Source organism: Plutella xylostella, chromosome 27 (assembly GCF_932276165.1).
Source record: "Plutella xylostella chromosome 27, ilPluXylo3.1, whole genome shotgun sequence".
Taxonomy (NCBI): domain Eukaryota; kingdom Metazoa; phylum Arthropoda; class Insecta; order Lepidoptera; family Plutellidae; genus Plutella; species Plutella xylostella.
The window spans coordinates 452596-473838 of NC_064007.1; the positions used below are offsets into that span (position 1 = coordinate 452596).

The 21243-nt window shown below is 40.7% G+C and overlaps 1 protein-coding gene across 1 annotated transcript; it reads left to right on the forward strand.

The window, feature by feature from the left end:
• Positions 1–1401: 1401 nt before the first annotated feature.
• On the forward strand, positions 1402–20478 carry LOC105395043 (fibulin-2). Its single transcript, XM_048631089.1, has 28 exons — positions 1402–1647; positions 4344–4515; positions 4932–5013; positions 5906–6031; positions 7609–7693; positions 7990–8129; positions 8484–8607; positions 8872–9033; positions 9328–9516; positions 9919–10068; positions 10350–10458; positions 11758–11816; positions 11979–12107; positions 12411–12554; positions 12924–13077; positions 13259–13926; positions 14228–14410; positions 14946–15059; positions 15317–15493; positions 16259–16399; positions 16788–16945; positions 17287–17382; positions 17687–17814; positions 18258–18397; positions 18809–18953; positions 19411–19531; positions 19841–19962; positions 20286–20478. Exons 1-28 carry the CDS (start codon positions 1593–1595, stop codon positions 20446–20448), a joined length of 4236 nt encoding a protein of 1411 aa, XP_048487046.1. The 5' UTR covers positions 1402–1592; the 3' UTR covers positions 20449–20478.
• Positions 20479–21243: the final 765 nt, after the last annotated feature.

Consider the following 21243-nt stretch of genomic DNA (forward strand, 5'->3'; position numbering starts at 1 on the left):
TTGCGAGTTTAAGCTATTACCATTAAACCACGCTTCATCCGTTTTGATATCATGACATGGATACATAAAGCTGAATTCATATTGCCACAGAAATTGAAAATAATTATATGTAGTAATCACGTCTAAGTGGCACAGAAATTGAAAATAAAATAGTAATCGAATTAGTACTCACTACGGCCCAAAGCCTAAACTTCCTCTAAATCTAAATGCTAAGCTCTAAATGGCTTTATGTATGTACGAAAATGACGTCTTGTGTGGACGGTGGCGGTCCCTTTCCAATAACCTTTAGTTAGGGCAGACAAATCGTGTCAACTATAATATCATAAATAATAAGCCATATTACCATTAATAATAATGATTGACTATATTAGGGAGTTATGCCATCGCATAAGTTCTTTCGTATGTTGGTTGGACCATTTAAATTCTCTTTGGGTTGGACGTCCATAATTTTAATGTCCTTCTAAGAATGGCTGAGCCAGACAGATAAACAAACGAATGGTGACTTACAATACAACAAACCTTACGTCCCCTTCCTTGAGGGGATTCAGCTTCTCTTATTTTTATAATTATTTACTCTATTTAATTTGGTTTACATAGGTACACTTTAACCATGCACATGATTAATTTTAAGTATACTTATGTTATTTATAAGTATTCAAAATGTAAAGCTTTGGCTTTCAGGTTTTGTATATTTTTTACTCTCTATCATTTTAAGTAGTACTTAGGTAAGTATACTTTTTAAAAATATTTTTTTTATATGTGGGGACATTTCACACACAAGTATAGTATATAGGTACTTGGATATTACAATCCGCTGTTGTTATCACAATGACATTCGGTACGCAAATGTCCTGCAGCGACCATCTCCTTGACTGTTTGAGACGCTCAAAGAAGAACATTGTTGAATGTAGATAAGACAATAACTTGGCTGGGACTAAGTTTAAAGTAACCTATAAAAACTAGCTCAGGAAGTTTGAAGGACGTTCCCGGCGTCATTGCTGGTGTGGTAGCCAATCGCTCTCTACTGCTGTTGCTGCCAGAAGATTGTATGTTTTATAGCAGCTTAGTATTTATTAAAGTGTTATTCATCAGCTTGACTGCAACAAGTCCTAGTTACATACTTGGTAGTTCAATCATAATAATATTGTTCTCGGATCATTGCCACTTTCGCTTTTTCTCAAATCCAGTCGGCAAATCATGAACAGAGCTTCTGAACGGCAGAAGTGATGTGATTTGATAAAACAATAAAATGTATGCAAGAAAAAGTTTTGAGGAAAACAGCAACCTTACAAAGTTCTTCAAGTCCTTCGCTGTGGAACGATGAACGGTGACTTCTCCAGAGAACTTGAGACGACTGTCCCCTCTCCGGCGCTGATCTTTGACGAAAAACAGAGACGGTCGATAAGCGCAGGCAGCCGCATACCGAAATAGACTGCGCCCGCGACTCCTGCGCTCCACAAGGATTCCTAATTTAAATTTCAAAAAGACGACCAGCCAGCCAGCATTTTTAACTTATTTTTTCTAAATGGCGCGGAACGAGAGTGTTCTAAACTCTTTGGTGCTCTAACTTTTTAATTCTCGGTGTGGTTAAAATGAGTGTTTGTGTTGTATTCGGCCTTTTGGCCTTGGCTCCTGGTCTAGTGTCTGGTGAGTACTTGATAGTTTATTTATTGCTTCCTAGTAAGTGAGGTTTGAGAGGAATTTTAATTGGGTGTTTAATATTCGGTGTTTTTGACTGTGATTGTGTGAAGTTCTATATGGGAGCTCTGCAGAGATCGAATTGTTAGGTTTGATTGAATAAATTGTTATTACATTTATTATGGTTTATTGGGTAAGAATAATCAGTACTTAAGTTTACTTACTTAAATTTTACTTAGGTGCGTAAAACGTAAGTAAATCATCCTTTTACTAGGTTGGGTAGGTACTTACTTCATAATTTCAAGAAGATAAAAATTATTGCAGTTTGTTACTTAAAGTTAGTTCTTATAATTTTTTTTTTTTAAGACTAGTGGCTATAAGCCTAATTATTTACTTATGTAGAGAGGACGCAAGTCGGCTGATGACGATGATTTCGGATTCCGAAAACCGTGCGAGTTAAGTTTCATTATAATAAGTAATCTATAAATTAGGTAGGTACTTACTTACCTATAAATTTTAATGAATTTCAAAGCCCTATTCCATATTTCCATATATCCGCACTTGGCCAGCGTGGTGGACTAGGCCTAAACCCTTCCTTCATTGGAAGGAGACCCGTGCCCCAGCAGTGGGGAGTTGGGGACGTAATGGGTCGTGATGATGATTCCATTCCATATTTACTGTTGTATACTTAGATACCTGTCATATTATCATTCTTATGTACCTACTTACCTACCTATACCCTCTCCTTTCTCTGTATATTATGCTCAGTCAATGATAGTGTCTGTTCATTATCAGCTGTCTAAGAATGTTTAAGTATGTACGGACACATATTAATTTCCTTGACCTTGATTGTTGTAGATCCTATATTATGAAACATAATTACTAAGTACCTACCTACCTACTTCTGAAAGTAAGAGAGAATGTTCTTCTTCATTAATTTGTTTCACTCCACTTCAGTTATAGCAACACTCTTCCGCATTCTACCAATCATCGCCACACACAAACATAATAAACACTTGCGCTTTCAGCGAACTGTACATAGGTACTTACACTATTGATAGGGATATTTATGATCAAGTAAATTGTCTCAGTGCCATTTGAATTGAGTGAAAGACGTGGGTAGGTTACATAAACGCTTGGTATACTGTACTATCAGTTCATCGCCCAGTATAGCTGAATGAACCTACTTAATACTTGCGCACGGGATATTGTTTTAAAGCATAGAGCATGGATTACCTCAATGAGATCTTAGCAGAATCTGAACTTCCACTAAGTAGTCCCACTTCTCACAGAGTCCCAATACAGTAAGGGATTTAATATATTATAGCCAATTGTCCTGACAAAGCCTCGAGAACAAGTAGTATGCTTTTAGTTAAAATCTACCCCCGTAGGGATTACAACAAGTAAAGTTGCGCTTTAGTCGGTGTACCTACCTACCGCAGCACCGCTCTTTTATTGTTATCTTACAATAATAGAGCGATCTTACAATATCTTATGAGGGTATTCTTGATTCAGTTATGATTAAAATCGATATTTTCTAAAAGAGCGGTGCAAACACTGATATAATACGATGTAGAGCTAACAAAAGAAAATCCCTATAGTAAAACTTTCCAGTGGTCCCTATATACTGAAAATTTCACGAATTCATTCCCCGTTGGTAAACCTTGTTTTATTTCGATGCGATCGTTCCAAGAATGCAGCCACTTGGTCAAGATTAATTTGTTCGCTCCACTTTTCTCGACATTGATTCATATTTGCTCAACCGTTTTGTGTAAATATCACTATAAATGTTATTATATGAACGCGTGGAAACTAGAGATTCAATGGCAATAGTAAACGAATGTGTGTGTCAGATAAAGTGGATGAGTTGATAATGATAAGATATTATGAATACCTACCTACCAAACAGCCTGCAACAGCTACATTTATTTAAAATCAATATTTCATTTAATTTGCAGCTCAATAGCTTCATTTGTGAGATGTATAAAATAAATTAGGTACTTATCTTATTTTTTCATATACTGTATAAATCTTATTGTAATTATGGTTACTTGTGATGTAAAATTTGCCCTAAAACTTGTATAGTTACGTTATGAGCATGTTGATAAGCTTCAGAATAAACTTCCTGATTAATCATTAGCGCTGTAATTTGAGTCAATTGGTCCGAACTGCACCGCACAATCAATAAATGGACGCGGGAACTCAATAATCCAGGTTCCCGAAACCGACTTGCTTATTAGACATCATTTTTGATTATGGAGGAAGCAAATATAGGTAGATAGAGTTATTGCTGTTTAGGGTGTTTTATACTACGTACGCGCACGAAAATAAATGTCAAACGTTCTTCATCACTCTCGCTCTTTGAGGCCAACATTTCGCCACGTCTTGTCGGAGTGTTATGGCGATCCTAAGTAGCCACCTCTATGTCTAGCACCAGACGAGTACCTACCTGATCATCACCTGCCTAACTAACCCTCCCCTCTCCTCAGCGGGAGCCTGACAGATCTCAGGTATGACCTCATGTCACCAGACGAGTATCTGCCTGATCCTGATCATGACCACCTACCTAACCAACCTCCTCTTTAATCAGCGGGCGCCAGCCATCTGGCAGAGATCTCGGAGCTCTGCTGCAACAAGGGCACGCTAGCACCGGATTTATTCCAGATTATTATAATTTACCTAACTAAGCTTTCAACCCTCCTCAGCGGGTGCCAGCCAGCTGGCAGAGATCTCCGAACTGTGCTGCAACAAGGGCACTCTGTACGCGCTGGGCCACGGAGCACGGGACTGCCCCTCCGCGGCGCCTCCCGACGTGCCCACCGCCTTCGGGGACTTCTGCAAGTTCGCCATGGACCAGTGCTGCAAGGAGTACTTTGAGTAAGGGGTTGGATACTATAGCTGTGTTCTTTGTTCATGCAGGTGTTAGGTAAGAGGGAGTAAGATGTGTTGCGAGCTCGCATTATAGAGATTCAAAATATGGTAGGCCAGGAAGTTTGGTGATGGCTTTTGGGGGCATGAATGAGTTGGTGGAATAGAGTGTTTAATTGATGTTTATGTTGGTTGAATTCATAATGCGGGTTGAATTTGAAGAAATCTTATGTATGGAAACCTACATACTATATACATATATTGGAGAACAGAAATCCGCAGACTGGATTATTTAGTCTAGGGACAAATTATGAAGTTTCTTGAAATAAGCCTATATCCAGCAGTACTGGATGATTGTCTGCAGACAGTAAATAACTTGTATGAATTAAAGTTTGTAAAAGCATAACGAAATGATTTTGTTCCAGCAAGAATCGAGACTGTAACGACGGCATATCAGAGGCCGCGCGTAGTGACAACTGCGACGCACTGCCTTCTGACACGGGGAAGGTAAATTGAAAACTATTCCGGATCAAAAGATAGACCGGGTAATCGGCCGGTGACCTAACTAAAGCTAACTGAAGCGCCTGACGCCAAGCCATGAGCTTTTGAATCTTGATTTGAACCATCTTTTCTACACACAGGCATTGTATTAGATTGTACAGTTTTATAACCTTAACGAACAAAATCTGTGAATGGCTCGTCAATGAATCAACGGGCAGGTAGACTTAATCACTGTTTTTGCACGAGAATTACTATTCCTGTTATATAGCTACGCTACTAAAATTACGTGTACCATCATGCAATGTACTACACTATGCTTATCGTCTGTATACACAAACACAGATAAAACGTATCCCTAATTACCCAGTTACCCAGTGTTTGGACTAGACCGTGTTTCCATACGACTTATGCAGGCTTACGTTACGTCATAAGTTTCTTTTATCTATTGTGTGACATAGATTTCAGAGTTTTGCATTCGTTTCCTGTTCCTAAGTCTTAAAGATCGGTCTTACTATGTGAACATGTACTGCTGTATTTACCTGTAGGTAGGTAGTCCAGTTATTTACTTCCGAAAAAGAGTACTGCAGCATCCGGTTGCCTAACCTTCACATGCTGTTTAGTTTTTCATCATGAGCAGGTAGCTCCAAGGCATCTCACTTCTCCTATCTCCCATGAGATTTCCAAGGTGCATCACTGCACTCTTTCTTCTGATCCTTTGGTCTTGATACTACATGTTTTTAAAATGCTTCTATGTAAAAATTGATTTTTGTATGCAATAAAGTGTATATAAGTAAATAAATAAATTGTTATCGTTAAAATTCTCAATAATTTAATTAAGTACCTATAATGAAGAGTTAAATAAATAAGTTTTGGTTTTTGATACGATTAATTTCCTCAGAACTGCTGTAAGCAATGCCTGCGAGGGACGACGACAGGGAAGTCTAAAGGGATCTGCGTGGGAGGCTCCAGGGGAAGCAGTGCCGACGAGTTCCTGCCCACAGAGGCCTTTGAGAACTGCTGCAAGGTACAATTACTGTTGGATATTAATTGCCCATTATGTCCTGGCTCCTTTAAATCGCCCAATGGATGTAGTTTTCGACCTCAGTACATACGAGTGAACGTAGATAATGTCGAGTACGTAAAAATAACTTCAATGAGCTTTGTTGTGTATGTTCAATAGGGTTTCTGCTCGAGAATTCTCGAGCTCGAGAAGATTCGAGAAATTCGGCTTGGTTCGAGACGAGAAAAAAATCTGAAGACTCGAGAATTTCTCGAGCTTTGAGATAAAAATTAAAAGTATTCAATTTGATTTTCCCTGCGCCGTTTAGCAACACACACGCATACCATGCGCGTGTATTATGATTTATTATGTTTCTGTACTGATAATACTAATGAATGATTAAAAGATAACGTAGTAATAGTTACGTACTGTTTCTTAGTTCAGGTGGACCAAAAGAAGTCATCCGATGTTGTTTGGCTCTCATTTTTTTTCTAAATCAAAAACTTCGATTCTGTTTTTTGATTATGTTTATTTGAACCTTTACTATTTTATTGGTAAAGTCGAGAAGATGATTTCGGCCAAATAGGCGCCGTCACATTGATTGCCATACGGGCTCGTTTTATGGCATTTCTCATCACGTCAGTGAAAACTTCGGGCGAGAGATTCTCGCACTCGTGTCGAATGTTGTCCTTAAGGGCTTCCAGAGACACGGGTTCCAGAAAAAGTGTCTGAAACGGTTAAATCGGGTGATATTGTAGGGAAAAATTACAGATAAAACGAAAAAAAGAAGACCCGAAATCTGAATAATAAATAAATAAATAAATATGTGGGGACATCTCACACACGGCCATCCGACCCCAAGCTAGGCAGAACCTGTGTTATGGGTGTCGGGCAGCTGATATATCTACACAAATACATAGATAGATAGATACTAAATATAAATATCAACACCCAAGACCCGAGAACAAATATCTGTGTTTAAACAAATATCTACCCCGGCCGGGAATCGAACCCGGGACCTTCGGCTCAGTAGTCAGGGTCACTAACCACTACGCCATTCGGTCGTCTACGTAATAAACACTATTATTCCGCGTTCTTTGGTAGTATATCACTCCACGGCATCTAAACTTGTATTCTGCATTTGTCTAGTCCATACAAACATACGCTCACGACTGTAATCCCCGATGGGGTAGTCAGAGGTGACTCGCAAGCCACCCGCTTTTCGCTGTATATTCGTACTCACGTGACACGTCACGAGCCGTATCGCCGTTTTTGAATGAATACAATGAGAGCAAACTTCCAATAGGGTGATTACTTTTGTCCCACCTTGTACTAGTAATTTGTAGCTAGCTAGACAGCTAATTATGAGTATTAGTAGAGTATTTTCTTTGTGATTAAGTTGACAAAGTAAAAAAGGAGATTTTGTGTGTTTTTTTTTAAATTAAGGCTTTTTTTCTAAAGGTCTTCTTAGAAAGGCTCGAGACTCGAGAAGACTCGAGAATTTGGGCTCGAGAATTCTCGAAGCTCGAGAACGAAAATAGGTCGAGAAATCAGAAACCCTAATGTTCAACTAACAACCTGTAATTGGTGTGCATTTACAGAATGCCACAAAGTATGAATTCAACACAAATGAAGATGCGAGAGGAGGCAGTGAGCCCTGGAGGAAACCCGTCCCGCTGTCCACTGGTAAGAGAGAAAACGTAATAGGTCCATAATTTTACTTTACATTACAATAAAAAAACATAGGCAAGTACATTATATAAACAACAACAATAAATATGACTTATTCTCAGGTAAATATAATAAGGACGGTAGGTTTTTTAAGCAACAACATCATTTCATACATCCGATATCAGGTCTGGTATCTGCTGGCTTCGAACATTCTAACGTACCTTGTGGCATTGTGGACGGTTAATGATAAACTGAAAATTATAATTTCAAGGAAGTCAATCTACCCAACTTACAACTTCTTGACCCTCCAGGAGCAGACCTATCATCTCTCTGCGAGGAGTACGCGCCGCACGAGCTGTGCGCGCACCACTGCATCCCCGCGCCCGGGTCTTACCGCTGCGAGTGCAACCCCGGGTACAAGCTCATGGCTGATGGGAAGAACTGCATGGAGGTAGGACTAGCCTTGGTGGAGGAAGAGAAGGGGATTTTGAAGTTAAAGTGTACCTGGTGACGAGGTAATGAGAAGAAAACCGTTCCTTCATTTGAAGGAGACCCATGCCCCAGCAGTGGGGACGTGATGGGTCGTGATGATGATGAAGAGGTTATGAGAAGGTCATGGAGGTTAAAGTCCTTCTTGGTAACTGGCCACGCAAGTTCCCTCCCCACTCTGGATAGTCATTTAATGACGCTAATGATCCCCCTTGGCTAATCCATTCAGTCTAGTGTCTACCATCGACACGCTTATGAAGACTATCCGCCTGCTGTTTATTGTCTAAATAAGGTATTTTATGTATGATTGTTTCAGACTGTAAAAAACAGATGCAAACCACGCAACCCATGCCAACACAAGTGTCAGGATAATGGCGTCGAAATGAAGTGCACTTGCAGACGAGGCTACGAGCTGCAAGCTGACGGAAAATCTTGTAAAGGTAACAAACCAATATCTACGAAACTGATGACTATCACAGTTATCTATTGTCTCTATAATTAATGTTTAAGGAATTAAAATAAGTACTTACCATCTTTAAGTTCATTATCAGGTTATCCTTCATTTAACCTTGCCAAATAATCGTCCTCTTCTGGATTTAAGCTTCTTTCAAGGAGAGTCATTACTCTTCCAATGCCTTCTTTAACCAACCACTTTAAAGTCTGTAAGTCATCAGAAAGCTGATCCTCATTTCAAATTCTTCCAGACATCGACGAGTGCCAGGTGACCCCTCCGCTCTGCCTCCCCAGCACAGAGTGTCGCAACACGCGGGGCTCCTACAAATGCATCCCCAAGAAGACCAGAGTCGCAGACAACGGACAGTGCCCGCCAGGGTTTGTGAAGAACCCTGTCAACTTCGCTTGCGATGGTGCGTGTATAAATTATTCTTGATGGAAAATTCCAAGTCGAACTTACCTACTCTTGTTAAAAAGAGAGTTTTTTAATACCTAGATAACAGGCTGAAATGAGGTTTGGACGATGAAAAAGAGATGTAGATCATTTGTTTGATATTTACCATTAAGGATCAAAGGACTGCATGATGTTCATTTAACTCAAATTTAACTCGGTATATGACTACATTGATACACATAATTATTATCCTTCTGGTCATGAACACGGTTACTCTAAACCCTTACTACCAGCAATCTCTTTCTTTTCCCAGACATAAACGAGTGCACCCTTATCAACCCCCCTTGCCCCTCGTACCTCTGTGAGAACACAGTCGGAGGGTACAAGTGTGGGGGGATATCCGGGGATCCATCCCACTTGGGGAAGTCGCCTCCCCCCATGGAGGATCGCTGTCCGAGTGGGTTCAAGGCGGTCATGAACGGACGCACTGAAGAGTGTGAAGGTAAGGATGGATACTTGGTACCTGAAGCAAACCTGAGAGATGAGGTAAGCATAGGTAGTCTCAAACGATAATCAAATCACTTTTACAAATAAAACAAATTAAATAGACAAAATGATTTATCCAACCTCTGCTAGCAGACATTACTTGAAGAAGATGATGAACCTCTAACTACCATCATCATCATAAGCCAATAATCATCCACTGCTGGACATAGGCATCTCCCAAGGAACGCCACAACATTCGGTCCTCGGCCTTCCTCATCCAGCCACTACTACCTCTAACTATGTCCTCATGGATTTCTGGCATAACGTGGTTACAAGGTCCAAAAATATCCAGATCAAGAAGTCTACATCAAAAAGCATTTATTTAAGGTCCCGTAATAAAACAGCGATAATGTTCCAGATGTGGACGAATGCGAGGCGCGAACGGATGACTGCAACCAGCTGTCTCAGTTCTGCATCAACACGAAGGGCTCGTTCTTCTGCCAGGACCAGGCCTCCAGGCACTGCCCGCCCGGCTTTAAGAACCACCCCGACACTAACAAGTGCGAAGGTATGTAGATAGAAACAAGTGATAAAAGTCGAGTCGAGTCTCGTTGTGTTACCAGACAAATAGCTTCATCATCATCAACCTGACCCGTAACGACCAATACCTAACTGCCTAGATGTGAACTTATTTTGGACCACCTCATGACTGTCAAATCCTGCATACACTAGGCGTATTTTCAGTCAAGACCCATTTTCGTCAAAGTACCTTTTTTACCCAACAAATACCTATTTTGTAACTCTTCGACAGTGTTTGCATTCAATCTCCTGTATGTACTATGGTTTCAGACATCGACGAATGCCTGGACAGTGAGACGCACTCCCTGTGCCCCTCGGACAAGATCTGTGTGAACGTGCCTGGCGCTTACGATTGTAAAGCTAAGATCGACTACTCTTTGTAAGTATAATTGCATGTACTATCGAACAAAAAAGTGAGGTGCCATTTTTAAAACAAATCCTTTGAAATCCCAAATTTCTCTTTGCCTGTCTTTTTAACCAACCGCAGTATTTTAAATATCTTCCTTTGTATTATTTATTGCTTTCGGACTTTCGCATCTTTAAAACAATGCAATGTTGTTTTGAAATGAAATCGTTTATTTTTTCGACGTAGAATATTAGAATTACTTGTCAAAAGTCATAATCTACCACTATTTCACAAAGGCCCCGTCATTTAGGAGGAAAGAAATAGCGAAAGAAACTCCTCGAGCATATTTTCAACTTTTTGCTTAAAACTAATACAATTTTACTTATATCTAGTTAATACAATTTTACTCAAGCATATCCATTTCATTTTTCCAAATGCCTTAGCTGAGGTGGACATGACCACGCGTTTTTGTCGTTTAGATAATCATTTATACTATAATAAGCTATACTACATAATGTCGTTTTTACAAAATTCTTAAATTTAGTCTCAGTAAGGTTTAGTGATTTAGTGTTTCATTTGATAATTTATTATAAAAGCGTATACAGTTCCCCATGAATGATGTGTTTGTTTTCGAAACTCTGAGAGTGGGGAAGAGCAACTTATTTTTGTTTCTGGTCTCAATACCGTGATTAGCTCCTACCTTACTAAATGAATTTAAGTTTTTACGAACATACATAATATTTTCATAAATATATTGACATGGAACGGTTAGTATACCTATTTCCTTAAACCTGTCTCTTAATGAAATTCTAGATCCTAATACATATATGGCTCGAATTGCTCGTTTTTGCAGAAAAAAAATTAAATTAATATCAAATGATAAAAAAAATTATTAATATCAGCCGCTCGTCCCCACAATAGAATTCCGTAAGACATAACACTATGAAAATAACTAAAACACACAAGCCTGGCTGTAGCTACATCTGTTAACTGTCTAATGAATCTAACCGCATAAGCTGCAGAACTCAATCTGCAGAACTCAATTTGTGTTTGCACATCTGGTGGCAATAGAGACAGTAACTTTTGGTCAACAACTTGTACCCCATTGGTCAAGAGAAGGTCAAGAGCGAGTCATTGATGGCTGATGCCTGCAAAGAAAAACGATCCTTAAGGGGGTCCTCACTTTTTTGTTCGATAGTACCTATGCATGATTCATAAAATTTTGCCTTCAAAATGTCTGGTTCAAAGTCCACAACACATACCGTACACCCTATATTTTCCTCTTATATATTAAAATGGATACTTCTGAAAACCACAATAATTTAATTTCAGAATATCACAAGACTGCCCAGACGGCTTTAGAAAGAATCCAGCAACTTCTAGATGTGAAGGTAAGCTATATTTAAAAAATTCAAAACCTACACTGATTTTGCAAGTTTCTCATCATTTGAATAAATGTATATAAATATGGATCACAGTTAATCATTCAATCAATCTAATAAGTTAAGTACCTCAGGAAACAAAATAGCTCAATACTGTGATTTTATTTCTAGATATTGACGAGTGCCTCGAAGGCATCCACTTGTGTGATCAGCATCAGAGTTGCCTGAACACCAACGGGAGCCACGAGTGCAGGTGTAAGCTTGGGTTTGAGCTGGACAGCATCACAGGAGCTTGCACAGGTCAGAACTTCAGCAAATAATGAAGAACGAAATGGCAACCATGTCATTAATAACGCGCTATATCTGGAATGAATGATGGGAGGATTCGGAGGGCGCCCTTGCCGCAATAGACCTATAGCAGTGGGTGAGCGTCATAACGCAACCCATGGTATTACCTAATTATTTAATTAAGATACATTCCTCCCGCACCTCCAAACGCCTCTTCCGCGGTTCCAAAATCTACTCTGTTGCTAAAAGTGGGTATACCTACATTTCGTGGACTTATGGGATTCGTGGAATACATCATCTTCTGTTCTCCTCCAGACATAAACGAGTGCGCCACAGACCAGAACAAGTGTGCGCCGGAGTCGCAGCGGTGCGAGAACACGGCCGGGTCCTACTTCTGCGTGCGCTTCATCTCGTGCGGCACCGGATACACGCTGCACCACGCCTCCAACCGATGCGAAGGTACCACACTGTCATTGGCTACATTCTTAGCATGTCAAAAATAGGTGACTTATTTAGAAACCGTTTAAATTTTATATCGTCTACTGCATACATCATTTCCCAGATATTTAAACCACCGTTACGGTACATCAATAGTTCTGGTGGTCCATAGTAGTAGGCTCTACTAACTTGACATAACATATGACATAAGGACAATAAAGCTAGGTGTATACTGGGACGCCGATGATGCAGGGCAAAATAGGATGCGTTGAGCAGTCAAGAGAGACATAGTCCGGGAGCGTATTCGGGACCAGAACATACTATCTGTTCGGCTCCCAACATACGACTAACATAATTGGCTGATGGTCATAATTATAATTACCTCCCCAGACATAGACGAGTGCGCGCTCGGCAAGGACAACTGCGCGCGCGCAGGTCCCAACTACGAGTGCCACAACATCCCCGGGTTCTTCCGCTGCGTGCGCCGCGCCCCCCCCTCCACCTCCACCACCCCGGAGCCTGAGTACGAGTACTATGACTCTGAGTGAGTACAAGTGGAAGGTATCTAGGCCATTGTACTGACATAGAGGTGATTGGATGTCATTTATCCAAATTGGATAGCCTAAACAGAATCAAAACGAATTAATCTATCTGGAACATATTTATTTTGTCTGAAAGGCAATTTTATCGAGATTCTCATTTGTATTGTTATTTTTCATTTACAGTGATGAATTTTTCAACGAGACCAACTCGGTAAATAATGAAGATCCGAAGAATGACAACAAAGTCGACCAGACTTTAACAACTACACAAAGAACCGTAACAGAGGCAGCCCCTACTCCATCTTCTACAGCTAGCACTAAACCTACGGAAAATATACCTGCTGTTGTGCTTGAACGTAAAGACGAAGAAATAATTCCTAAACTGGAAGATAACAACAGACCAGATGATAGAATTAATGACTTGATTCCGCCTGAAAATAGAAATGAAGAAGTTCCAGTTATAGATCAAAGAAAAACTGAAATCGCTAGTACTGGGGAAACAGTTGACAAAGACATTGAAAGTCCTGACATAGATCCTAATGATTATGTTAAACAACCTTATTATAACACTATTAACGAGCCGAGTTCTAATGTTTCTAAACAAACAGAAGTAAAATCTGATACATCCAATAATGAGGCAAATCAAGTGGAAGATAAAACAACGCCCCACATTGTATTGCTTGAAGTGCCAAATGAAACAGCAACTGTGCAAGGAAAGAAAACAGAAGATGGAGCACTGGTAGTCAACACACAAGATGTGCCAAAGAACGAATGGATCAAAATCAATGAAAGACCTGGGGCTGGTAATTGTCAATCTGGATTTGAAATGGACGATTATGGTGCTTGTGTTGGTAAGAAATACTTTGATTACAATTATTTATACTATATATGTACTATTGTGTTGGTTTTAAAATATAACTTACACATCGTCCCCCCATCTACTTACACATAGAAGCTGAGACTATATGAATTTATTTGGAAGCGTAGTGATTAACGATGATATTGATGGTAGGTATGTACAACGCTTGCGAGTCACCTCTGACTACCCCTTAGGGGATTACAGTCGTGTGACCATATTAGGTATGTATGTAGCTACATGATTCAAAACCTCTTGATTGACTACAAATCCTAAGTCTTCTTTCACCTCTACAGACATAGACGAATGCGCCACAAACCGGCACGTCTGCTCCGGGCTCACCGAGGTGTGTCGCAACAACATGGGCGGCTACATCTGCGAGTGTGCTGCCGGCTTCCGACGAGACCTCAGGACCGGGGCCTGCGACCTCATCCCCACTACTACTAGCACCACTACTGCAGCGCCGGGGATTATTGACTGTGAGTGCGATTTATTACACTATTATCATGAAAAAATGAATAATGAAAAAAAATTACACAGGTTATCTTAATAAATATTATGAATATAAAACAGTTATAAATTATTTGGACCAGATTAAAAAAACTATGGTAGCTGGGGTTCTCACACTAGGCTAAGCCTGTGCCGTGAGTAACCAGTAGGCAGACAGTAACATTTGAGAACAGGTGGCTTCATCATCATCATAGTATGTTTCTGGATAAATGGTCATCAATTTATGCATCTTCTGAGGAGATCCATAACAGACTTTATTTAGCGTGCATCATCAAATAGGTAATCATAACCACCCATGAAGCATGCTGCTATCCGTTGCATCAGCCTCGTTTGAGACAACCTAATATAAATGTGTTCTTCAGATCATTGCGCCTTGCTCATTGTTAAATTTTGAGGAAATCTGTAATTGGCCATACTTTTTAGTTTTTCTGTGTTAATAGGTATAGTACTTTTTGTAAATCGCTGTTGATTTCCAAAATACTTAAACATTTTTTTTTATTTCAGATAGAAACAGAGGAATATTTTCACCATACCGTCCACCAATCACAAGACCTTTCCATGCGAGAACTCTTTGTGACTTTGGGTTCAACATGAATGCGTCAACTGGAAAGTGTGAAGGTAAGATTCTTTGCTATACACCTCACAGAACTGATCATCCAAGAGCAATGTCATCTGACTCAGCCAGGGTCCTAGCACAGGATCTTGTTTTGGTCTGGTGGAGTTGTCAAATCATAGACCAGTACAGAAAAGGCTGATGGTATCAGCCTTTTCTGTACTGGCTCCAGTGACTCTTCCTTCTCCATGTTCTATGTATACTTGGCCTTTCGTATATCCAACCTCTTCTCTAACTCTGCTAACCTCAAACCTTTCCCCAGACGTAGACGAGTGCACAAACGGGCAGTCAGCGTGCGCGGAGATCGAGATCTGCGTGAACACTCAGGGCGGCTACCGCTGCGACTGCCACCCCAACTGGAGGTACGACGAGGGCCGCCACAAGTGTGTGCCCAAGCGGGATAGGACCAAGTTCCCGACTGGATATGGGAATGTTCCTGGTGAGTTTTGGGGAGACTTCTCAGATACTTCTTACTGTCATCATTGAGATAGATACTTCAGAAAAAAATATAATTAGAAACAAACAAAAAACCCGACTGCACGCTAAAAAGATGCAAACAAGTCCCAATGTTAATGGAAAGTATCGTAGGTGAACATTTTTTATTTCAATAATTTTGGTGTTGTTATTTAAACACCTACAATATATATATTTTTGTAACGTGCAAATCAAGCCCTTTCATTTGATACCCCACACGGCATAGTTGAAAAAATATTATTTTTTCGATCATCACGTTATGTCCTCTAGAGGGCGCTATGTAAATTTTAATGTAACTTCACATAGCCTATAACCATCGTGCCATCAATACGCTTCTAACGATACCTCATAAGTACCTACATCAAAATCTATCAAGCCGTTTAGGCTACAGGAGGGAACAAAGAAACAATCAAACATACTTACAATCGAAAAACATTACCCTCCTCTTTCGGCAGTCGGGTAAAAACTTAATGGCATTGGCAGACTATGAAAAGATGGGAATCATTCAATTCAAAGCTTATTTGGAAGCAGCCTTGGAAGAGGTTCCGTAAAAGTGTTAAAGATACGTATTTATGTGTTCAAAGATGCCAGAATTTCAGCTTTGACCACTTTGAACTATCGAGTGAAATATCTACAACTATCACTTCTACCTAAATCATATGAGTAACAACAAGTCCCGCTCATTAGAGCCACGTCACCATCACTTTACGATGTTCTGTCGTATTGCCAGGTCGTTCGCCGGTGCAGTTGGGCACCGACGGCCTGCAAGGTCGCCGCCACGAAGAGCCCACGCTCACGAGGGTCGCCGGGCAGGGCGCCGTGCTCAAGTGCCGCTTCGGGTACCAGCTGGGAGATGATAACTCTTGTGAAGGTATGTAAAGAATCCTCATAACATCGAAGCTGGACTTCATAAACTTTTACTTAAATATTGTATTGGATAATATTATTATCCGTTATAGTAGGTATATTACTATCATACAGAGCTCCCAAACTAATCCAACACCTGGAATTATCGGAACAGCTGCCTTCAAACTTCTGGGTTAGATACGAGTACCATCCTCACTAGGAGTAGTGAATTCAACTACCATTTTCAGCGAGCATCTCTTCGTAAAAAAGGAGTTTGCATGGGGTTCCGACATAAGAAGCTGAGGTATTCTAAAAAATGGTTTAGATACCTACCTGTTTTTTCCTGAAAGAGTTACAAAAATCCATCCATACTCACAAACTCTCTCAAACTCCACAACTCCCTTACCCCGCAGACATAGACGAGTGTGCCCTCGGCACAGCCCAGTGTGGTCCGGACCAGCTGTGCACCAACCTGCTGGGAGGGTACACGTGCGCCTGCCCCCCCGGACACAACCTGGTGGGGGACCACGCGTGTCGGGACGTCGACGAGTGCGACCTGGCTGGGGACACGGTAGGTCTTATGTTTAGGACTGCACAGTTGGAGTGGCAGTGGATAGGTTGATATAATGAGTTGATAAATCGGAATTGTGTCTACGTGGAACGTTGAGTGGGATGCCATCAAGACCCAGGAGCCTATCGCTATCTGACAGTGTACGGCTTCAGAACAAACTGACGACGTTACCTCTGTAAAGAATGAGGCATTTTTTTGGGAATTGAGTACATACTTAGGAGGGTTTTGCTACCGATGCCCAAACTCAAGGTAGAGCCCATTCTTGCCAATTTCATTAAAAAAAGATTCATAGTTAGACAGTCGCTTTATTAACAGACTTGATTTTTATTTATGTCTCACAGCCGATCTGCTCACAAAACGCTGACTGCATCAATACAGTTGGGTCCTACCAGTGCAAGTGCCACGAGGGATTCCGACCTGCACCAGCTAATGATAAGGTGAGTCAAAAGTTAGTTCATTAATAAAAGCTTATCTTGCTGTGGATGCGGTAGTATCTGCCTCAAGAATAGGACTTCACATAGGTACATGTCTCGGACAGTCGGCCAAGAGTTTATAGGCAACTATTAATGCTGGTAGCGACAAATCTACAGAGGTCACTAGCTAAGCAAATAAACGGGCGCTCTATTCTGTGTAGCGTTGGCAGATAGTGCTGGCTTGCCAGTTGTATTGGCAGCTAGTCTGGCCTCTATGTACACAAAAATGAAAAGCCCAGTCATGCTGAACGACGTCATCTGTCCCCAGGTCTGCGTGGACGTGGACGAGTGCTCCGAGGCCCGCTCCGGGTCGCTCTGCCAGCACCGCTGCTACAACATCTGGGGCGGCTACCGGTGCTCCTGCCACCGCGGGTACCGGCTCAATGAGGATAACAGGTCGGTGAATTGTGAAACTTATCCACTTACCGCTTCACATTGGACTTTTAAAAGAAGTTTTTGTCTTTTGCTATAGAGTTTTCAATCAGATTTAATACTTAGCTACTTACTGGACTCTGCTGATTGTGCGTTGCACTAATGAAACATCCTCTGAAATTCAATGTTATTTACAGTACCTACCACTTCATCATCAGTCTATCAACTGGACGTTAGTCTTTCCTATGGAGTACCACAAAACTTTTTCTTCTGCCTTGCTCATCCAGCCACAAGTACCGATTGCCTTACTCATTATGATCTAAATGTCCTTTCGGTGTTTCTCTCGCCATTTGTCCTTCTGATAGCCCTAACCTTCCCGAAACAATGTCCGAGACTTATTTTCATAGGTACTTTGTCATTCAAAAAGAAGAATAAATCATCTATTTTATTGTATTCGTTCCCACCAGGACCTGCTCCGACGTGGACGAGTGCTCGGAGCTGCAGTCGAAGCGGCTGTGCGCGGGCCGCTGCGTCAACGAGCCCGGCGGGTACAAGTGCGCGTGTCCCAGTGGGTACAAGCTGTCGCAGGATAAGAGGAGTTGTATTGGTGAGCATGTTCATTCTTCTTTATCCTATGACCGTCCAGTGGGGAGTACGAAAGAACGGCGCTAATTCTGCCGGATGAGCAATGCACATTATTAGATATTCGCAAAGTTCTTTAGAAGCCAAGTTAAAGTTCCCTTAGGAACTTGATCTATTCCTTTCATATAAACGACGAAGTATCCTATATTTTTGGCAAACGTATTTGGATCTATCCATCTATTCTTCAAGTCAAAAACGTGACATGTGTTGATGCTCCTATCTTTTTCTTCATCTTCCTAGCCTTCCCCTTATTTAGGGTCGGCTTTGAGGTTCATGTCACGGCATTTTACCCTATCCTCTGCCATTTACTCCACACACTCCCATATTTTCTTTCAATCAATCAACCTTAATCTCCACCTAAACCATTCTCCCACAGACATAGACGAGTGCGAGACAGGCGAAGCGTTCTGTGCGGCGCCGGTCAGCGGCAAGGCGGGCAGCAACTTCTGCTTCAACATCCGCGGCTCCTACAAGTGCGAGAAGATCTCGTGTCCGCAGGGGTACCGGCTCGAGAACCGACAGTAAGTTGCGGTGTTCAAGTGACGTCATAGCCACGAGTTGTGGAACACAGAGGTTTTTAACTGGTGCTTTATATTTGACTGTCATAGAACAATGTGGACTCGCGTGTCTATTAAATGTTATGTTGACTGCAAACGTTTGAAAGGTTTACCTGTATAACGCGCCCATATTAAGAAACCTACGAATAGCATACGTCAGGATGAGATAACACGAGTCCATCCGCCATTTTTATGTTGTTTCTTTATCTGTGCACCATAGCTTTGTGTTATAATGGAAGGGCCTATTTGGATGATCACTTTCAGCCATGTAAAGTTAAATCTTTCATCAAACTGGAAAAATAAAAGTATTTAAAGCTCTTTGACCATGATTGACTGATTGCGTTTACTGTCGAAGGTCTCCAAATACAGTTACAATTTTTTATAATGATGACTAAGTAACCAAACTATTTTACATCCCCAGTCGGTGCACAAAAGTGGACACGTCGTGCCGCGTGGGCGACTGGGAGTGCATCCACCAGCCCAGCACCTACTCCTACAACTACATCACCTTCGTGTCCTTCCTCGACCTCCCTGCGGGCAAGGTGAGATGACAAGAACTTCTTCTTAGGGTGTCAGTGACGAGCAGTAAAGATGGACAAGGGTTTGTCAGAAAGACCCTTCAGGAACTTTCTTAGGGAAGCTTCAGCTTATATAGGAAAGCTCTGCAGCTCACTGTATGACGGAATAGATTCAAGGTTTATACCAAGTACACGCATTTTTGCTTTCTTATTACCCTTCTAGTGCTCCAGTTTAAGTCTCCAAACGCATGGAACAATGCATCAGTGCTTTGTTTTACGGTCGATCGATACCTAGTTACGTGATTTTAAAATAATTTATCAAATCATTCCCAGGTGGACCTATACACGATGAGTGTTCCAGCATGGCCGAAAGCCACAACCAAGTTTAACCTGCGACTGGTGACGGCTGATTCGCCTCCCACTGTGAAGGCGAGAGCTAATATTGACTCCTTCTTGTAAGTTACCTAATTTCACTATCGTTTCTTTTCTTATAAAGTGAAGGTTACCCGGAAAAGTTCCGCGTTTTCATCATGTGGTATAATATAGCAATTGATTGCTACACATCACAGTAGCAGCAGTAACTGGATGCCTACCGTTTCCAATATTTATAGTGGTTCACACATGTCCAGAAAATCAATCAACCAGTGAATCAATCATTCTAACTTTCACTAACAAATTTTTAATTTACTAAAACCTGATGCCAAAAAAATGTCTAGTCTGGTTAGTTTCAAGGTATATCAACCAGGATCAGTAAAGGACCATTTGATATTCTTTTCAGACTAACGACAACAGCACAATCTGCAGTGGTGTCCATAGTACAGTCCCTGGAGGGGCCACAGAGCATAGAGCTGGAGTTATCTATGGAGTTGTATTCCGGAGACAGCTTCGCCGGGATAGCGGTGGCAAAACTGTTCTTGTATGTGTCAGAGTATGAGTTCTAGGTTTAGAGGAAGACTGTGGTGGAGATAGAGAAATGGATGAGCTTGAGTAAGTGAGTGAAATAAGTGATTCTGAAGCTGATAACAAAGATAAAATAAAAGCAATCGAAGCTAGAATTTTTGCAACAAATAATGAACACTGTTAATTATAGGGACAAACTGTATTGAGTGAAGACTAAAAGGTTCAGACCTCTGTATCTTTGAAATTGATTGCTGCATTTATGCTTAAACATTATTTTTTGCTTCTATCTGAAATGTACCTATAATTTCTGTATCAGCATCTTCAAAACATAAAAGGATATTTATGTTGGGTCAGTATTCGAATTTTAGTCATGAAACTTTATTGTAAGATTAGTTAGTGTCATAAGCTTGTCTATTTTATAAGATTTCGGATGATTTGATTCGCGTACGAGTACTTATTTTGTTGTATCGAAAAGTGAGTCGAAGAAATACAACGTTTAATCAGAGAAAAATATTTTTATTTTATTGTAATTTGATTTCTTAAACTATTCACTACCTGATTTTAACATTTCTACTTTACTACGTGAGATCCATTCCAGTCACATTCTAGCCAAGTAGTTTACTTGAAAGTTCCTAAAATGTAGGTACCTACGTTTAATTCTATTATTTTTTTATGAGCACTCAGGAGTCAGAACCAAACTGTATACTTAGTTTCTAATAGGAACTTTCAAGTAAACAATACCTAATTCCCTACACGAAGCAGTTTGGTCTACTAATGTAGACACCAACTGTGGCTCAGTCCAACTCATCACAGGAGAAAAGCACCTTATCATTATT

Excerpts from the sequence above, each read along its gene's own strand:
- LOC105395043 (XM_048631089.1), top strand. The coding sequence starts at position 1,593 with ATGAGTGTTTGTGTTGTATTCGGCCTTTTGGCCTTGGCTCCTGGTCTA. Across the intron at positions 6,032-7,608 it reads CCTTTGAGAACTGCTGCAAG|AATGCCACAAAGTATGAATT; the intron begins GTACAATTACTG and ends GTGCATTTACAG. Across the intron at positions 18,398-18,808 it reads GGATAAGAGGAGTTGTATTG|ACATAGACGAGTGCGAGACA; the intron begins GTGAGCATGTTC and ends ATTCTCCCACAG.